This window comes from Prionailurus bengalensis, chromosome A2 (assembly GCF_016509475.1).
Source record: "Prionailurus bengalensis isolate Pbe53 chromosome A2, Fcat_Pben_1.1_paternal_pri, whole genome shotgun sequence".
NCBI lineage: Eukaryota > Metazoa > Chordata > Mammalia > Carnivora > Felidae > Prionailurus > Prionailurus bengalensis.
Window position 1 is genome coordinate 70,055,440 of NC_057348.1, and position 20,138 is coordinate 70,075,577.

The window sequence follows — 20,138 nt, forward strand, 5'->3', positions numbered from 1 at the left end:
ATATTGGGTTTTACATTTTTAGTATATATCATTCGTTGCATTTTTAAAAATGCTGTAATAATTCGTGTTTCTACTGGTAATACATGAGAGTATCCTTTTACCCATATCCCTTTCCAAAAGCGATAATATAACTTCTTAATTTTTGCCAATTTGATAGTTATGAAGTGATAAATCTTTATTACTTTATTTTGCATTCCCATGGCCATAAAATTGACAGTAAAATTGAAATTCTTTGGCTTTTTGATTATTTGGAATTTTCTTTTCTCTGAACAGCTTTTTCATGGTCTCCTTTGATTTTTGTCGAATTGTCTTCCCTCTTCCTTTCAAGTTGTAAGATCTCTTTGAAATCCATACTATAAATTTTCAATCTCAAAATGAAAAGCTTGCCTTTTGACTTTATTTATGGTATTTCTGTCATCAAAAGTATTTTAATTTTAAATATTCAAATATATCTTTTCTATTATAGATTCTAGGGTTTCAATAATGATTTTAAAAGTTTCTACCACTCAAGGTTTATGAGTTTCTTTTATGTTTTTAATGTTTATGTTCTAGAATATCTAGAGGTTTGAATTACCGAGGTTTGAAGAAATTTTGTAACATTTTTTTTACATATGCTTTCAAATTAGAAATTGAACCTATTTTTGTTGTTGCACAGCTAATTGTACTGGCATCACTAACTAATGAATCCATTCTTTTCCAGCTGAATTGAAGTACATATATTAAATCCTCAGGTCTATTTCGGATAATGCAAGTGTTCAAAGTGAGCATTCTTTCTAATGGTTTTGAAACTTTTCCAGAAATTTCTCACAAGTTCTGAAGAAAGCTGGGTTAAGAGATGAACAAAATGGACACAGTCACAACTGGTCATGCACATCTGAATGGTGACTTCTATCTAAACTGATTTATGCCCCACAGCTACTCTAGGGCATTGTTGGGAGGGCTACTCAGATTCAGTCACAGATGAGAGCCGTGAAGCTCTTGGTCTAGGAAAGATCCTAGGGACTGCTGTTGGATGACTTGGGGCAAGGGAGTTCATCTGATCCTTGACTCAAATGAGAACTACACACTGACCTCTTCTGTAAGGAGGGGCCATGGGAGGTTGAAGGGCCAGGAGACATCCAATGGGATCTTGTGACATTGTGGTTTCTAACTACTAATTCAAGACTCTGCACATGTAGCAAGGGATATTTAAACTGTGTTATCCAGGACTTCTTAAGTTCCATAAAACTCTACAATTATACTTAATACCCACTTGGCCAACCTCTAAACATGTTCAAAGGAGCCTCCCTCCTCCCCCCAACCTCCCCTTGCTAAAGACCTGAAAGCAGAAGATTTTTACCACCCAAGTAGTGTCTGCTTGGAAAGGGAGAGAGGTCAGGGTAGAGGCAAAGGCTTTAGGAGATTTTCGCTTGAGAGGTCCTAGAATTTCTGGTTGTGACACTGATAATGTTAGATCTGTCACCATTACTGACATGAAATGACCACATGGACTCTAGCTGTTGCACAAAAACTGATTAAGCAGGGTCAAATTTGAAACCTGGCTTCTGAAAATTCTTCTTGTGCTGACGATTATGTAAAGAGTGACTCATACCACAGTAACTGCTTAAATGATGCATGATAATACTTAAAACAGAGTGTGTCTGACATTCCAGCATGTGGCCTCAAAATAGAGAAGGTGTTCACCTATTTCAATTGTTTAGACATCAATGCATCTTAGATTTGCGCTGGGAAAAGTGGCATTTAGAATCATCAAGACAGAAAAAGAATTTCTAGTGGTAATTTCAGAGAGGACAACTGGTAGAATCTTAATGACATTCAAAAATAAGCACTTGTTCTGAATCCCAAGTATTCTGAATTAAAAATTAAAATGAGATTGAAATTCTTATAGCAAAGGATTTTTAACTGAGGGTTACTCCATCCATCCATCCATCCATCCATCCATCCATCCATCCTTCTTGCCTCCCTTCCATCCTTCTTTCTTTGCTTCCTTCCACACATATTTATTGAGTGCCAAATTGTGATTAGGAAAACAGACCCTGGTCTTACAAGGCTTACATTCTAGGGGGAGAGGCAAACAGTAATGAATTATAAGTGTATAAGTTAAATATATAAATATGCTTTATTTCATATAGCAATAAATTCTGTCACTATAAAAAGCTGTTAAGTTGGAGAATTATAAATGGATGGGATATTTTAAATTGAGTGATCAGCCCTTAGAGATGTTTAAGCTGAATGTGAGTCTTTACTATTCAAGCATAATAATCTGAAAATATATGAATTTTCAGATACAAAAATAGATACAAAAATAAGATTGGAGTTTTGCAAATTTATAGTTTTGTTGCTTCCATTCAAAAATATATGAGAATTTCTTACTTGATATTTTCTTATACATCATATTTGGCAAGTGGGAAATTTCATATACTTAAACCCCCATCATCTATAATCCGACATCAAGTGTTGCTCATTTGTTCATTATCCTTCTGAAATAACTTTCCATTACCACTGTTTCTGCCCTAGTTTATTTTCTTTTGAAAGAACTATTTCAACAGCCTCTTAAATGACACCCCATCACCCACTCCAATTCAACTACTTATAACCAGAGCTGACCTTCTAAAATACAGATCTGATCAAGACATTCCTCTAAAAATATTACATTGTCATCTTCATGATAAAATCTGAACTCCCTGGAATCCCATCAGAAGCCCTTTCCTACCGGACATGAGGATGCCTTTATATCCTCCTTATGTCTCATTTTGCATCCACACCAAACTGACGTGTTTGTTCACCCCTCCACCCCACTGTGGATGTTGGGACCTCTATCTGGAAGTCCCTTATTCCCACTCATTCTTAAAGCTCCTTATACCTAATACTAATTACCATACAATGTGATATGTGCATAATAAGGTATATATGGCAATTATTACTTTGTATTGTAATTTGCCTTATTAAGTATCTGCCTTTGCCTTAGTATGATGTTTAGAGCCTGATGCTGGAGCCAGGTTGCCTGGGTTCCAATCCCAACTTAGTTGATGACTATCTCTGTGACTTTGGTTATGTCTGTACCTTATTTTCTTCATCTGTAAAATCAGGATACTCAGTATCTGGGTTATAGTATTGTTATACAAAAATGTCTAGAACATTGCCTGGCATGGTTAGTAAGCTTTCAATGGATGCTTTATTATTTAGTTTTATATTAATTTCTGTATCTCCAGGGACATAAAATCAGCATACAATAGAGATTAAAAGAATAAAAAGATCAGCATATGAACACCTCACTACTATGCAAATGGAATAATCATGATCAAAGAAGTAAGATATGGAATTTGTAGTATTAGTTTGAGATTTTTGTAGTCAAAGACACATACGGTAGATATACAGTTTAGCAAATGGTAATAACTCTAGTGGATGGATTGAAAGTCCTGAATTGTAGAAGCTCTTCTGGTTATTTTTAATCCCTGCCTTACACCTTCATGGGTTTCCCACCATTCCTTGCCTTGCATGGTGACCTTGGGACAGGCTGCTATGGGCTACAAAATCTGGAGATCTCTTGCCTTCTGGTTTATGGTTGGTTTGGCTGATGGGACTGGAAGATGGAAGAAAGTGTCAAGATACTCTTTCCCAGCCAGTCTCTGCCTGACTCCTGTCTTTTGTGACCACAAGTCCTATGAGAGGACCAACGGGGCTTTAACTCCATCTGCTCTCTCTTGCTTGTCATGAGTGTTATCACTGCTAATTGACAGGATCCTTGTCACCTTGGAAAGTCAGTGGTACAGATAAATAAAGAAACAGCAATTACAAGACATCCTTTTAGGGCTATGACAAAAACTTGGATTTTTTTTTCAGTTTACTAATGTGTATATATAGATCCCTCACTGTATTTATTCATATTGGGATCTCTCGACCCTTGACTAGAAACAAAGGGAAGCAAGTGAAATCCATATACCCCTCTGTATACGCTTTGGATTTCCCTGGCTGTTTTCCAGTGTATGTGAAGCCCACAATTAGCAAGCAGGAGCCAGAGAATTTCAAGTGGCTGCAGTCAGGTGGGAGCTTGCAGGGAAGGCCCCTCTGCCCATCTCTTTGGGTAGTTCCTGGCCTGCAAGTGACTGATGGAGAGGCCCTGAGCAGTGTGAGAAGAGATGGAGGCTTTCTGTCAGTAACAGGTAGAGTTTGGGCACCGAGCAGAGTGCAAAGCTCCCAGGGGACATGTGCATTTACTGCTGACATTGTAAGAGCTTTAAAGCCATAGATGATTTAAAAAGAAGTGTGACTTTTGAGCAATTAATTGCACATGGAAGGGATGAGCCCTCTATATTAATGGCTCTGGTACAAGGAAGGTGTGGCTTGTGGAACAATACTCATTTATGAAGCCAATCTTCAAAGACATGTTATTTCAAACACCTCAAAGTAGCAGGTGTGTGCTAAAATAAAATAAGATGGATCTGTCTCTGCTCCAATGGAGTTTACTTTCTAGGGGGGAATCACATAAAACAGAGTATGAGACACAGAAGAAGGCCAGAGAAAGATAAAGACTAGAATAACAAATGAGCAAAAAGTGACCAGTTCAAGGATGCCTCCTCCAGCCACACCTGAGTAACATTTCAAGCCTGGGTGATGTTTGAATCCTGCAAAGCTGACTAATTTTCTCACTTTTCATTTCTGGTGTATATAGTGAAAAGGAGGGCTGGGGGTGGGAGTCACTCCTCCTCCCCGGCAGACCCCTGCACAGGCCTGTTCTACATCAGGAACAATTTCCAGCTTTACAAAGTCAAGGCTGTGACCGTGATGGGTCTCCTAATCTTTATGATCTGTTTTCTTAGGTGTGATGTATTGGTCACATCAAGAATCATCTTTCTAAAAACTGGGCATGTGGGTGGTGGGATAAAATGTCCTGGGTACTAAGGAAGGAAGGAGAGCCTTGCACCTAGGTCTAAGATCAGCCACAGCTCTCCCCAAGGTTGGGGGGGGGGGTAGCACCTGCTTGGGCCATCAGATTTGAGAACTCGGGATTCAGGTTTCCTCAGTGTTGTCAACCTCCTGGCTGCAAGGGTGACAGTGACAAAGCCTCGGGGGGGGGGGGCTCAGCACCCACTCACTGCCCACACATTGTGCAAGGCCTAGAGTGATATCAAGGTGTGAGCCCTCTTTGGCGCCCCTCCGTATAAGGCCTGCCAAAGAGCTAACCTAGTACTTGAGGGTGCTCAGTTTTCTTTGTAAAACCATTGCTACAAGACAAAAGGATGGCTGGTAGGAAAATACCCCGAAGGGATAGCTGCAGCATCACCGTTTGGCTGAGATGCCCACAACCCAGTAAGGCTTCCCTCCCAAAGCTAAAGCAAGCTGTGCCCCAGTGTCTCAGGTTTGCTCAGCCACGGCCATGACCGCCCAAAGGAAACCTGTTCCCTGCTCCCAGGACCCCCAAGGTGAGGATGAGAGAAGAGTTTGACTCCACGTGAATTTCACCATACGATCTGGCGCCTGTGCTGGTTCTGCATCCCTTGTCTCCACCAGCCCAGGGCTAGAGGGACTGGAGGTTCAGAGCTTCAGCCTCACCTCAGAGGAGAGGTCCCTGCTCACTTTATAACAATTTGCTGTGCAACGTGCAGCACCACAGGGAACTCATCTGAATGAGCTCTGTATAGACTGCTAGCTGCTCAGAAAGCTACCTGCAATTTTGTTCCAAGCTAAACAGTAAATATCCTCAAGGAGACTGGGAACGTCCTCAGGCGGAAGTCCTCACATCCCTTCCTTTGGAGAGACGAGGTTAGCTAGCACCTCCAGGGCAGTCATTTTCAGGCCTTTGACCTTTCTGAAGGAGTCATCCAGAGAACTCTGTTACTGCCTGCAATATCCCCAAATAGCCAGTTTCCTTTCTCAATGCAGTGAAGTAACTCACACATGGATAGAGCATCTTTAGCGCCTCTGTGCCAGAGATGAGCAGAGGGCAACCAGCCAGATTGACAGCAGGGGCCAGGCAGTTGGCCAGCCACCTTATCCAGTGGCAGGTGACTGAGGCCACCCTCATGTAGCACATGAGCAGGTCACAAGTCCAGCAAGTCTTCTGTGCTTCTCATTAGACCTCCATCTGTAGCCTCACTCCCTGTTTGCACGAAAACATGCTCAACTGCAAGGTTTTCTTCAAAATGTTGAGTCCCCATAATGCCACCATAGAGCTGACCCCGTGACCCTGTGCCACCATCCAAATGCAGCTCCCTTGGTCATCTCAACGCTCTTACTTCCTTGATGACCTCAGTTCTGTTCACTGAATCATATGTTCTGGAGCCTTGGAGCCCTGGAGCCCCCCTTCTATTGCCTGCACACCCCCTCTGCTTCCACCCCTCTAGCCCTCCTCTCCCTGCCGCAGCAGGTCTCCCCTGAGCACCTCCTGTTCCACCAGGCTGCTCCTTCTGTTGTCACTCTCATCCTACGCGCACAGCTCTCTGCCCACTCCTTCTTAGCTTTTTCAGGGACCCGCGACTCTGCCCACACCTGGCACATCCATGTTGTCCACTTCACCATGGTTCTCTGCTCTGCTGGCCCTCCACCCAAGCTCTGCGGGCTCTCACCTCCTCTCACAGCTAAGTCACTCGGCTGTCTTCCAAACCTCAATTTCTAGCCCAGATGCTCTCCTGCCAACCAGGGCTCTAGTTCCAGTTACATAATACATCAATCTATCTGTCTTTATAACAGAAACTGCAAACTACCTGTAAAAGAGTGAATTCCTCATCTTTCCTCTAAATATTGTTTACTTCACATAACTCCTGTTACAGCTAGCAGTATCAGCCCACCCAACCGGGAACTCCAGACACATGCTATACTTTTCTCTCTCTCTCACCTCTACATTCTGTCCGTGAACAAACTAACTTCATCTCTTCTCCCTCCAGGATGTCCCTGAAGTCAGTCCCTTCCTTTTTCAGATGCTGCCTCTGCCTGAGTTTGAACCTCTATTTCTCCCCTTGACTCATCAACAGCTTTATAGCTAGCCTTGCTCTTTCCAGCCTTACCTCCTCAAATGTGTCTCCATGCTATAGCAAGATTTGTTTTTCAAAACCACAAATCCAGTGACAGCATTCTCCATACAGGGTCATCTGCCTCTCCCTTCCGTCCCCAGCCTCACCTCCCACCACAACCCCGAGGTCATTCTCTGCTCTGATCTGTCTTCACTGCTTGCTGAAGGCTCCGTTCCCTTTCATGCTTTTCAATTCCTACTTCCCATTTTGGTTTCTGCGAAGGTCTTTTCTCCCTTTCTCTGTTGAGTCTCCTGTTTAACTGTTCCTTAAGACTTGGTGCAATTAATCATCCCCTTTTTTTATAAGATATACTGGGTTCACTTCCTACTCCCCACCCCCTACCTTGGGTGGAGTGAGACATTTCTTCCTGTGATTTAGCACAGTTCTCGGGCTTATATATGCACCCCAGACTTAACACACACAAATGCACATGCACGTTAAGTAGGTATAACCTGGCATTTAGGACACTGTAGCGTAGCTCTTGGTCTACTCCTGTGTTTCTCCCACTCCCACTCCACAATTTCACCTTTATATCATCCTGACACATAGTACATACTTGGTTTATAATTGCTAAATTCATGAAGCATCCCCACAATACCTTAGCATAGTCATATGTGGTATCATATTTGATGAAAATATTTATTGATTGCTCATTCTCATTCATGACTTCTAAGGCACCGTCTTAAATTTCATGCTCACAGTATAATCTGTGTATGTAGGTACTCTTGTGCCACGGGCACTACAGCACTTTCTACTGTTGGAATGAACCCTGCCTGATATGACCTAAGTCAGAGCTGGCATTCAATTGTCAGGGTCATAAGTCCCCTTAAGGGCCACTTGCCTGCTCCACCGGCCCTGTCTCTGTGTTTCTGCCTCACAGACTTCAACATCCACTCATTGATAAATTACAGGAAAAGGAGCAACAAAGGGCAACCTTTGGTTCTTCCCTTATGTCAAACACTTGATGTAGACACAATGCTGCCTCAGCTCAAGAACTTCAGAGCTCAGAGTTTTTGGAGAGAGAGGACGTGTGCAATAGCTGGAAGCTTCAGCAGAGGTGGGTTATTCGGATGCTGTAAACCAAAATGCGGGGATCAGGGCTCTGAGCCCAGGAGGCCACGTATCACCCCAGGAATTCCCTTTGCCAGTAGCTGCTGCAACACATCATAAACAAGCAATGCCAGATAAGAACCCACATCTGCAGTTTCCAGGACTCATTTCCCTCTTAACAGCAGGAGCACCTGCAGTGAGAGTGGGGGTAATTTTCAATCCAGGTGTGGTGGTGCCACAGCAGGAAAAAGCTTGCAACCTAGATGTCCTATGTGGCTTTTTGGAGACTTCTAATACCCATATCTGAGGTATCTCACCCACAGAATTGCATTGTGTTGACTGATGCTTATCTTCTTACACATCTAAGTGGTAATATGCCTCAATAAAAGAGAACAAAAGAGAGATTGGATTTTCAAGTCAGGAGGATGCTCAGAGAGCACCTGGCCCAACAGCCTTATTTCCCAGTAAGATGCAGAAGCTGATGTCCACAGTGCTAAAACCTCTGGTCCAAAGTAAAAAGAATTCAAACCCACAAATACCTCTAAGAAGCCTCCACTGAGGACTAATGATTTTAGTAGAGTTTTCAATATTTAGTAAAAATTTCAACATTCAACTGTGTCTACTTACCTTAGGGTTTCCTCAGAAGGCAATTACTGGATTTTACATCAATTTGCAATTGATAGTAAATTTGCAGTGTCTTTAGTAATTTATTTCATGTTTTGGGTGAAAATTAACAGTCTTCCTTCTAGGGCTTTGCTGTTCACTCTCATCACCCCTCATAAGATCTGGCCTCTGCTCTAAACAGGAAATAGTGCTGCTCAAGAAATACAATCCTACTGACTCCTGACCAGGAAAGACCAGAACTTAAAGCACAGAAAGCCAGCCTTCCAGATCTTACCATTCAAGATGGTTTTCCACAAATGCCGACATGGGGCTGATCTGCACCGTGTAGGTATCATTTGCAGAGTACTCAAAGAGTCCGTAGTAAGGGTTGAAGAGCTCCTGAGACAAAAGGAAGAAGAACTCTCGCGAAGGACCACTGTAGTCCAGACTGCAAAGGAAGCAGAGGCCCGGGAAGTTCGTTACATGCGGGAGGTGGGGGCCTGTTTCTATCCAGGTTCTAGTGTGTTCTTTCAGACTCAGTGCAGGGAAAGCAGAGAGCAGCCTCTTTTCTTTACAGTGGATCCCTGCAGAAGCATAACTTGCTGTAGAAAGTGAGGATGCAGTAATTGGTAGGGATGTTGCTTACTAGATGTCCATGAATAAACCCTTAGGGCAGTATTTCTTAACCTTTTTTTCAATCATATAACACCTATTGTACAAACCACACAGCTGGTCCATTAAAAAGAAGGACTTTGTTGTGAGAGGCATAAAAGAATTTCCCGTGATAGTGCATGTGTATGAACTGAAAGAACTTCCCAGTTTGTTTTGATATACCCTCCTAGGTAGGCTGATCCTCCACTGTTGAGATGGTTTTCTATGAAATCACTGAAATGCTATGAAAAATTTGGTATGTAGTGGTGTATGAGTGTTCTAGGAGGAGGAGCTCTGTGATCAGATATTCAGAAGTGTATGCCACCTGAAAAAATGAAGATCCAACAGCTTAAGTCTGTATTTTTGGCTCATGCACAGTATAAGGGTATAACCTCAGACTCTAGCACATGTCAATAATCTTAGGCTTTTGAAGAACATGAAATCTAAAGCTTGGCAATACCTGGAGAGAGAAAGACCTCCTGGAAGGACATGATCAGAATCACTTTGGGGCAAAGCTAACAGCCATCCTGCTCTTTCCTGAGCAAAATAGCCAAGATATGGTGGCTCTGGCCTGCCCACATTGAGTGAGGTGTCTGCATAAAACTGCTGGTGCCTCACCCCTCCTCTCCAACAAAGGTAACGTAGAGTTTGTTTCGCTGAAGCTCCTTCCGGGAATAGGCCATCACCTGATTGAAGGTTCCTTCTAACAAGTGGTCCCGACGAATGATGAGCCTGGGAAGAAGAAGCCATGTGGGCGGTGAGTGGTGGCTCCAAACTCTGATGTTGGAGGGTGTTCTAGGTGAGCTGTGGGTGCCCTGCCTCTCCAACAAGGTGCAGATTCCATCAGTTCAGCAATGGACTTATTTTAATGCTCTTTGCAAAACATTGGGAGCACAAGGACAACATGTACACTTTTATAATTGGATGTATTCCATCATACTGGACTACTTTTAGGATTCTTTTTGATGAATTCCAAAAAGAATCTCTTAAGTTGGATACCTCAGTTTAGACTCATATTTTAAAGATAAAAATAATAAACCTAGAGGGGAAAAATACAACTATTCACTTAGACCCCAATTACAAAGCTATAGAATCCATGGATTTGATCAATGAGTTAAATTTGTCCCCAAAATAAGTAAAAGGAAATACACATTATTTTATTCAGTTCAAGATTCTTTGTTTTCTGAAAAGGTTTATCATTAATTTTATATATATGTCTTTGCCTGAAATCTGATTTTTCTCTCCCTCCTTCTCTTCTCTTTCCTTTCTTTCTACTTCTCTTCCAATTTAACTTCCTTTCTTCTTTCTTCCCAACTTTTTTTCTTTCCTCCTTTACATGAACATAAATATTACCACACCACGGAATCCAATCTCCAAAAAGTATCACAAAGGTTATGGGGGAGAAAAGGATAGAAAAATCTAGCTTCTAAATTCAGGAATAAGCACGGGAGCACTCACTTAATTTTCCCTGGACCCTGACCAAATCCTTTGGCTTCCAGTTTTCGGTAGAAATTGCGGAGCTTGGCCTCGAAGTCTCTCCGGTAGGGTGAAGGGGCTCTTGCACTGGCTCTCTGTAAACCTGCAGAGAGAAGCACATGGTCTGAAGGCCATCACTGATACGTGAAGCAATGTTAGAAGAAGGGCCAACCAGAGGCACATTCCTATGTCTTCATATTTTTCTTCTCAAAGAAGTTTCCCTTGATTTCCATTACTCTTTCAGTTACTTTTATAATAAATGGAAAAAATATTAAAGAGATAAAGGAATTCTGATGACAATAAACACTTAAGTCTTGCACTCCATTTCAAGTTGTATTTCTCTTAAAAATACCTTGATTAGCATATCTATTGGCTTAATTGTACTTAAATAATCTAAAACAACATAAATCAAACTAGTCTCAATGTTTCTTTAAGTTTCTATACTATAAGAAGTGATTGTAACTATGATGAGGCAAGTCAGACTGTAATACATTTGTATGTCATACTTCTCTAACTATATTGATCCTAAATTAAACATAGGTGTCCAGTAGGGCCCAGAGCATTTAGGAATTTGAATTAGATTACCTTGCATCATAGAAGAAACATTTATAATAATAATAATAATAATAATAATAACAACAACAACAGCAACAACAATAAGTCATTCACTCTATATAGAAGAGAGTTTTTATATCATTCAGGATCTTTGTAAATGTTTTATTATCTTTATACACTTTTTAATGAAAATAAGGAGTGGAAAAAATAACATTCTTTTCCAAGTTTTACAGATGGATAGAAATACAGCTTGCCCCTTCAATAACAAATAAATAGTTATATTTAATAGTTATTACTTATAAACAGGTATTATTTATTATTTATATTGTTAATATAATATTAATAGTCATATAATTGTATATTATTACATATAATCATATATTATATATAATAATATATAATTACAATGTATGTTATAATTATATATAATTATATAATTAATAGTTATATTATTAACAACTATTTATTAGTTATTGAAGCCCCTTTAATTACTACTTATTATATTCCAGGTATTGAATTTATATTCTAAAGAAGACTGATACCAACAAACTCACAGGAATGAGAATATAATTACAAGTTGAGATGATTGCTGCTCATGAAGGAATGGAACTCAGTTCTTTGAGATCATGTTCTTTGAGAACTTGCCCTCTGGACAAGTTCAGGAAGGCTTTCCTAAGAAATAGCTGAAGAACAAGTAAGCATGAATTAGACTAAACTAGTTAGGAAAGGCCTCTATTGAACTAAGACAAGAGATGAGCTGGGAGAGGAGCAATCTAGGTAGAGGATCAGCATGTGCAAAGGTACTGCAGCAGAATGGAAAGTGGTGCTCCAGTTTATCTGGACCACAGGGTATAAGGACCAGAGTGACGCAACACAAGCGTTGAGAGGTGGGCAGGAGATGACCAAACAGGATAAAGTCTACTTTGTTAAACAGTTTTGTTTAATGCTAAGCACAATAGGCAGCCATTGCATGAGGGCTGACATGATGAGACTAGAGTTATGAAAGCATCAGTCTTTCTGAAGTAGAGGCAAAAATAAATGAGAGGGATAAGGTGGATTTAGAGAGCTTAAATTGGACTAGGGTGGTGTCAGTGGAGGTGAGAAGTAGACAGACTGGAGGTGTGTTTAGGAGGCAATGAACTGGACATAGGTAGTGAGGGAGAGGTGGGCTTCAGATTTTGTAATTGAAGGGACTGCAGTGACAGTCATTGAGAGGGGAACAATGGAAGAAGAACAGATCTGTAGGGGAGATAATGAGCTTGGCCTTTGATGGCATTATCTTTGAATGGATGATTGGAAAGAGATATAGGTTGAGAGAGAAGAGAAGAAACCTGGGACTGAGTCTTGAGCATGGCAGGAAGTGAAGGATGAGTTTGAAAAGGTGGCCAAAGTAGTAGATGAAATGCATACAGTAGTGTCACAGAAACTAACTGAAGAGGTGACTTAGGAGGGAGAGCAGTCAATAATGTCAAATGTGGCTTAGTGTTAAATGTGAGAATTACCCAGTGAACTGTGTGCCCAGATGTCATGGTGACCTTAGTGAAGACACCTCCTCTAATGCACAGGTGTGGAGCAGAAGGAGAGGCAGGCTTTGTAAGCTTGTAGGATTGGTAGCAGGCATTTGAGAAAATGTTTATCTAATGGCTTCAATTTTCTCAGTGAAGGGAGCAGGGACATATTTGCTAGGAGAGACACAGAGGGTTGGAGGTTTGAGGGGAGCATAAACACTTGAGATTGCAGTGGAGAAGTTTACAAAGGAAATGTGGCAGAGTTTTTTTTTTTTTTTGGGTGTTCAAGGTCCATGTGAAGTGAGAGATGACTAACTTATAATTTATAATCTGCCCTGTCAGGTGAATTTGATCAAGAACGCCTGAGCACAGATGTAGAAGATGCAGATAGTACACTTGTCTAGGGGCACAGTTCTGCAAAAAAAAAAAAAAAAAAAAAAAAGAGGGGACTGTGGAATTTATATCACTGGCAGAGATGTTACTGAAATAATGAACCATGGAATCTATGCCAGATAAGGGAAGGACAGAAGGGAGGGGAGAGGTGTGCATGAACTAGAGGTCCTGATGAAGGCAAAGGACAGTAACGGGGACAGCAGTTGAATAAGTGTGTTGGACGGGAACAGGATGCTTGAGTCAGTGATTTTAGAGATGACAACAAGGGTGGGAAGGTGACTGTGGGAACAAGTGGTTGTGGTGGGGAAGGGGAAGGTCATTCCAGACCAGAATTCTAGAAACCAGAAGGCCAGGGAAATGAATGGGGATCCTTGTGGATGTTGAAGTCATTCAGGATGATGGAAGGACTCAGTGAAGGAGAGGGAGACTATGAGACAGGTACCATAGTCTTTGGGAATAAGAAAAAGGCTGGTAGATGACAGCAACTGGGGGTGGGGGGAGAGACACCTGAATGGTACAAGCAGGGAAACATGAAGGGCACCAGCCCCACCTTTGGGCTCCCCAGCAACTGAAGTGTGAGGGAACCAACAGCCACCACTTGAAAAGATGTATCCTCAGTGAAATCCCAGGTTTCAGGCTACAGGTAGAACTAGAATACAAGTCTGTAGGTGCAAGTATCATTTTCTGTCCAGTAGATTACAGTATATTTTATAATATGATTTTTATGCTTCTGGTATTACCACTGCCCATGATGTATTTTTCTAATCATTTATGCTTTACAAAGTACTTTGGCATAAATATCTATGATTTGCTATCTCCGTAGCACCCAGATAAATTTCATGAAAGTCTAGAAAAATGAGAATTACAAAATTTAACATCAAAATTTTGGGATTGCGTAATCTAGAACCTCATGATCAGAGCTAGGATAATAAAGAATTAAAATGAATTGAATGATTGTTTGGATTCATGGTATTAGTAATGCCTCATTAGGAAACTTGATTCCTTTTATAAAAGTCATACAAGTAATTCTCATTTAGCAAATAACTCTTTATTCTCTATTATTTTTCTATTTGTAATATGGTATCTCCCCCATGCAATGATGTTAAAAGCATAGTGTAGTGTCAAATGTTTCAACCAAAGTGCAGATACTTTATCAGGCTGGAACAATCTCTATAAGAAAATGGCAGATCATCATGCAGATGATGGTCCCCGCAAATGGAAGGGTCTGCTTCCCAAAAGTAAGTCATCCTGTGTGCATGGGAACATTTGACTGTCCTGATGCTGGCTCTGGAAAAGCTCTTTGTCCTCCTTTTCCCAGGCCATGGCATCTCAATTATGTTGTATGTCAGAGGCAGCACACATTGGGCATTTCCTCAGCAATGTCATTGGTGCACTGGTTTGGAGGAAATGACAAGGAGACACTGACTTAGAAACAGATTTTAGCAATTAATAAACTCTAAGAGACATTTCTGAGTGACATGAGTTGGAAGAGGCAAACTAAAAGATATTCTAGTTTTAGAAACCTATGGCAGTACTGAGTGATGCTGAGTGAGACATCCTTTCTGAGGGACTGAGCACACTGCTAAATTCTGTATTTCTTGTGAATTTCTCCACTGGTTTCAAAAGCCAAGATCAGATTCTGACTCTAGAAGTTGTGAGATAGGAATCTACTAGGTTTTTTTTTCTTTTCTTTCTTTCTTTTTTTTTTTTGAGAGAGAGAGAGACAGAGAAAGAGAAGGAGAGAGAATGTGCATGCGCAGGTGCAGGTTAGAAGGAGAAGGACAGAGAGAATCTCAAGCAGGCTCCATGCCCAGTGAGGAGCTCGATGTGGGGCTTGATCTTATGACTGTGAGGTCATGACCTGAGCCCAAATCAAGAGTTAGTTGCATAACCAACCTTGCCACCCAGGTGCCCTCCTTACTAGATTTTTGAAACTAAATCCCTTTACATTTATCTATATATCTATATCCCTTTACTTTTAAAGTTATGAAAAGAAATTTGGGTTTATCCTCAAGACTTAGAACAAGGTGGTATTGCAATCAAACAAGTGAGGAAAAACTTTCCAGTGTCTGGATCCCATTTGGGAGTATGAATTTGACTTACACTAATTATCTGGATGAACCCAGGAACAAAAGCTTCTTTATTTTCACTAAACAGTTCAGTATACATTTCCTCATTTGGAACAGAAATTACCTATAATGAATTTCTGTGATATGAGTAAATTAATCCTAATACATAAAGAAAACTGTAGGGGAACAGTTTCACATGTAAGAAAACTCTTTGACAGACAGCTTCGTGGGTACATAATGGTGGTCCCTAGTAACCATATCACCTAGTAATTCCTTTACACGTTAACACAAAGTTACTAAAATTGGTATCTAATAATATTCAGAGTCATAAGGCAGAATGTTTCAGAAAGGGCTCTTCCCTTCTAAGTGCTTGCAGAGTACCTTTGGAATGTAATAGTAATTTAGAACAGGGGTTAGCAGACTTTTTCTGTGAAGGGCCAGATAGTAAATATTTTAGGCTTTCGTGGCCATCTGGTCTCATTGCTACCACTCAGCTCTGCTGTTGTAGTATGAAAGTTGTTATAGAAAATACATAAATAAATAGGTGTGGCTGGGGTCCAATTAAATTCTATTTATAGACACTGAAATTTGAATTTCATATAATTTTCACATGTCATGAAATACTGTTTTTGTAAAAACATTTTCAAATTATTTAAAAATGTAGAATGCATTGTAGCTTGGGGGCATTACAAAAAGAGCCAGCAATTTGTCAACACCCAATGTGACAGTGTGCTTTCAATCAGAAAATTGAAAGGGAGGAAGGGAGAGAGGATGTATATATAATCACCTTTTTTCCTCTTCATCTGGAAACACAGATGTCTCTACAGGATACAGAATGCCAAATATTCAAGTTACCTGGGGAGTTCTGAGGTGAGGAACAGGGTGAACAGCGGGGAGAGAAGCTGTACCCGGGATGAAAGGCAGTCTGCAGTGGGATGTAGGACATAATCTCTTCTTCAAAGAGACTGCACAGTGAGAAAAGAAGAAGGAGAAAGAGAAGGAAATGGTAAAGGAGAAGGAGGAGAAGGAGGAAGAGCAGGGGGAAGAAGAAGAAGAAGAAGAAGAAGAAGAAGAAGAAGAAGGGGAGGAGGAGGAAGAAGGAGGGGGGAGGAGGAGGGGAAGGAGGAGGAGGAAGGAGGAGGGGGAGGAGAAGCGAGAGGAGGAGGAGAGGGAAGAGGAAGGAAGGGAAAAAGGGGAGGAGGGGGAGGAAGGAGGAAGGGGAGGAAGGGGTGGAGGAGGAAAAGAAGAGGGAGAGGAGGAGAGGGAGGAGGAAGGGGGAAGAAACAAAGGGGGGAAGAAGAAGAAGAGGGAGGAAGGGGAGGGAGAAGAAGAGGGGGAGAAGAGGAAGAAAAAGAAAGAAAGAAAAGAAAGGAAGGAAAAAAGTTAGTTTTCTGTCCATGAGTGTTCACGAATTGGGGTGATAGTGGTTACAGTTCTCACAAGGCAACAAAAGCACTTAGGTTCACTTAGATAGGCAAAAGCCAGTATGCAAATTCTCAGAGTTATTTTATACTCTAATTAATCATACAAAAATAAATTCTCCATCAAGTACTGTACACAGTTCTTGATACCCCAGTTGTAAATGTAAAGAAAGCAATGGAGCAGGTATAAGGGTGGGGCCCTACTTTAGTTGCAGTCACTAGAATCCTCTAGAACAAATGTTGAATGTTTCAGTCATAGCTGTAGTGGAGAACTACCCAGAGCAGCTTTTCCAGAAGGGTTTCAGGCTTAGCCCCTTACCTCAGCAAAATGACTAGATCTGCATCACAGGACAACTTTTCAAGCCCATGATTACCCTCAGTCCGAATGTAATGGATTTTCTCCCTAGAACAATGTGGGAAAGAAAATAAGAATTACACACCAATACATAAGCTAAGGAATAAATCCCTTTCTGATTCATTTTGTCTGTCAATATGGCTGAATAGCAATTTTCTAACGTCCAGTGAGTTTTGTGGCATTTTAAGTTTCTATTGCAGGTTCCCATGATGCTCTACTAGGGACTACCCTTCCTCAGACTCACACAGGGATGGAAGCTGAGGAACACAACAAGGATAGGACCTCAGATGGCAATGACAGTCAGGAGTGAAGATGGATAAAGACAGCTGCTGGAGGACTGTCATGGGCTCATGGTGTCTCGGGAGCCATGGGAGGAAAGAGCAGGAGGAAATCTCTTGAGAAACCTTACGCCTGCTGGAAAATGTATAATGCCACACTGAGTAAGGGAGGGTCTGGTGTTCAGAATACCAGAGTCCCCTAGGTCAGTCTGAGCACAGGCATCAATTTCTCTGTTTAATTACAATTTGCATTCTCTCTTTCATGACCTCCAACTATAACCTGGCAAATTATTCCGAGTCTATAGATAAATAACATTTATTTTGATCAAATGAACTTTGTACTTTGCTTCTCTGACATTCAAATACTCAAATATTACAGGGGTGCCTGGGTGGCTCAGTCGGTTAAGTGTCAGACTCTTGATTTCACCTCAGGTCATGATCTCACAGTTCGTGAGTTTGAGCCCTGCATCAGGCTCTTTGCTGATAGCATGGAACCTGTTTGGGATTCTCTCCCCCCCACCCGCTCTGCCCCTCCCTCCCCATAAACATTTAAAAAAACAAAAACAAATGTTCAAATATTACAAATGCCACAACCAATGGTTTTTAATGGTTTGAAAAAAAATAGAGCAGATGTTTCCACACATCATTTTGCAGGAAGGATGTGGAAACCTAGCCAAGAGTGCAAACACCATGCCTCCTCCACCACCTGTTTCTTCCTCCGGGTCTCTATGTTCTTGATTCCATGTTCCTGAGCTTTGGCCTCTAAATCCTGATACCACCTCACAGGCCTCTTGTTTGGAAGACTTTTGTGGTTAATTGACTTCAGCCCCACAAAGGACTCTTCAATCCATATGTCCTCCCAATGACAATGTCCCTAGGGCAGATTATCCTGTTGCCCTAGGTACCCATATGTGGGTAAGCCCCTGGTCTCCTTGCTTGCAGGAAAAATGGAGAGAAAATTCTAGTGATTGCCCTTTGTTCCCAGGGTCCCTGAGGAAATGAAGTCCAAAGGGGGTCAACTCTACTAGGGCAGCAAAGTAGTTCTATTATCTCACCACCCACATGGAGCATATCCATGTATCAGCCAAACACAGTTTTCTGAGACTTTCAGTGGCTCTCCACAGGACATTGCATCCTCTGTCACATATATGAAAATTTCATGCAGACCCAGTGGTCTGGGGGGCCTCCAAATGCCTCTGGAACTCAACTCCAGTTCCATTGGAACTGGGAAAGATCTCTGAAGGCAAGAAGGCCATCTGCTCCTTCAACATATATCCCTTGCTCACCAGGAAAACTCCAGTGCAAAAGTCTCCTCAGAGCTCAGTTCAATAGAGCCACCTGCCTGCCTGAAATCTTGACATCTCCCTTTGTGGCTTCACAGACCTCAAAGCTTAATATCCAAATGAAATCCTTGACATTCTTCTATCATTATCACTGAATTCTGATCTTGTCTTTTGTGGCCTTTAAACACATGCTACAGCTATATATTTGACTTAAGGAAAACAAAAAGTCAAATTTGTCTATCATCTGCCTTCTTCAATAGGTTGCAAATAGCATGCGAAGTAGGGCCAATGTCTGTTTTGCTATGCTACTGCATACACAAATCCAGCACAATCCTGATTCAGAATACTGGCACAATAAAAGCACTAGTTGAAAGAGGAATGAATGAATGAGGACTGCTACCATGTCCCTTAATGTGAACAGATGTCATTAACCTCTGGGTTTTCTGGCTCCATCTTGCCTCTCCACATGTGGCTTCCTTATGATTCACTGTTGTCTGCTGAACACAGTTTTCTGCTAACTCACTCTCTACCCTTTAACTCAGCAACTGACTTTGTGGACCCAAGACAGTGGATCGATGGCTCCCTGAGATGAGCAATGGCTTAACAGGGTCACAGTCTCCACTTGGGGACAACAGAGGAAGCAGGAGGTTCTTCCTTTGGGCAGTGTCATAGGAAAAGGAGGTTTTCTTTTCAACTTCTGGACCTGTAAAATGGAGCTGATGCACCCTCACAGTACATCGAGGGGCAGGCACAGGCCCAGTCATGGTAACTAGTGCCTGGCTTCCTGCTTCCTGTAAGCCTGATTCCCTGAGGAGCAATTTCTTGTTCTTGTTCTCCCCCTTTAAATCCATGGCCTTTTAGTCGTTGTGGGCCTTCTGTTTTTGATGAGATATTTGGGTTCTCATCTTGGGTCTACAGGTCCTTAAAAGAATCCATATCTTAAAGAAGTTATTAGTTTCTGTACAAAATAATTGCCAAGATTTTTTCAATTCCAATATCTCCTAATTCCAAGTTCCGCCATATCTGGAAAATCATAATTATACAATTCTGCACTGCAACAAAGCCTTTAAAAAGTCTTTTAAAAAGTCTTTAAAAAAAAAGTCTTAAAAAAAGCCTTTAAAAAATATCACTATTGCATGTGATACTATGCAAAAGTACAGAAAATAGCTTCCCTTCCCTTGAAAACAGTTCACTCTTATACCCAGGGGATTACATTTTTCACTTTTAAAATAACTTAAATGGGACTCTAGTGCCTTTGGTGAGATCAAATTCCTCCAAAAAATAAGCTGTGAAACTCATTACTTAGTGGTAGAATCAGAAACATAAAAAATGTTCAAGAGCAGCAAGCTCTCAGAAAATTTTCAGGTAGTACAACTCCTCTGAAAATCCCTTGAAATTCCCTTAAATTATGATGTACTGTGAGTCAGAGAATAGCCCACAAATAAATGACACAGTAATGAAATGGGTAGAGCTGAACATAAGTGGA

At 41.2% G+C, this 20,138-nt stretch overlaps 1 protein-coding gene across 4 annotated transcripts in view; it reads right to left on the minus strand.

Annotated features, from left to right (window-relative positions):
* HECW1 (HECT, C2 and WW domain containing E3 ubiquitin protein ligase 1) overlaps positions 1–20,138 on the minus strand; it is a 429,025-nt gene that overhangs the window by 42,337 nt on the left and 366,550 nt on the right. For all 4 annotated transcript variants that reach the window (XM_043588504.1, XM_043588501.1, XM_043588502.1 and 1 more), the window contains 5 exons: positions 17,056–17,139; positions 16,171–16,280; positions 10,773–10,893; positions 9,933–10,046; positions 8,959–9,111 (listed from right to left, as the gene is read on the minus strand). In XM_043588504.1, the coding sequence (XP_043444439.1) occupies positions 8,959–9,111; positions 9,933–10,046; positions 10,773–10,893; positions 16,171–16,280; positions 17,056–17,139 (582 nt within the window). The remainder of the gene's footprint in view (positions 1–8,958; positions 9,112–9,932; positions 10,047–10,772; positions 10,894–16,170; positions 16,281–17,055; positions 17,140–20,138) is intronic.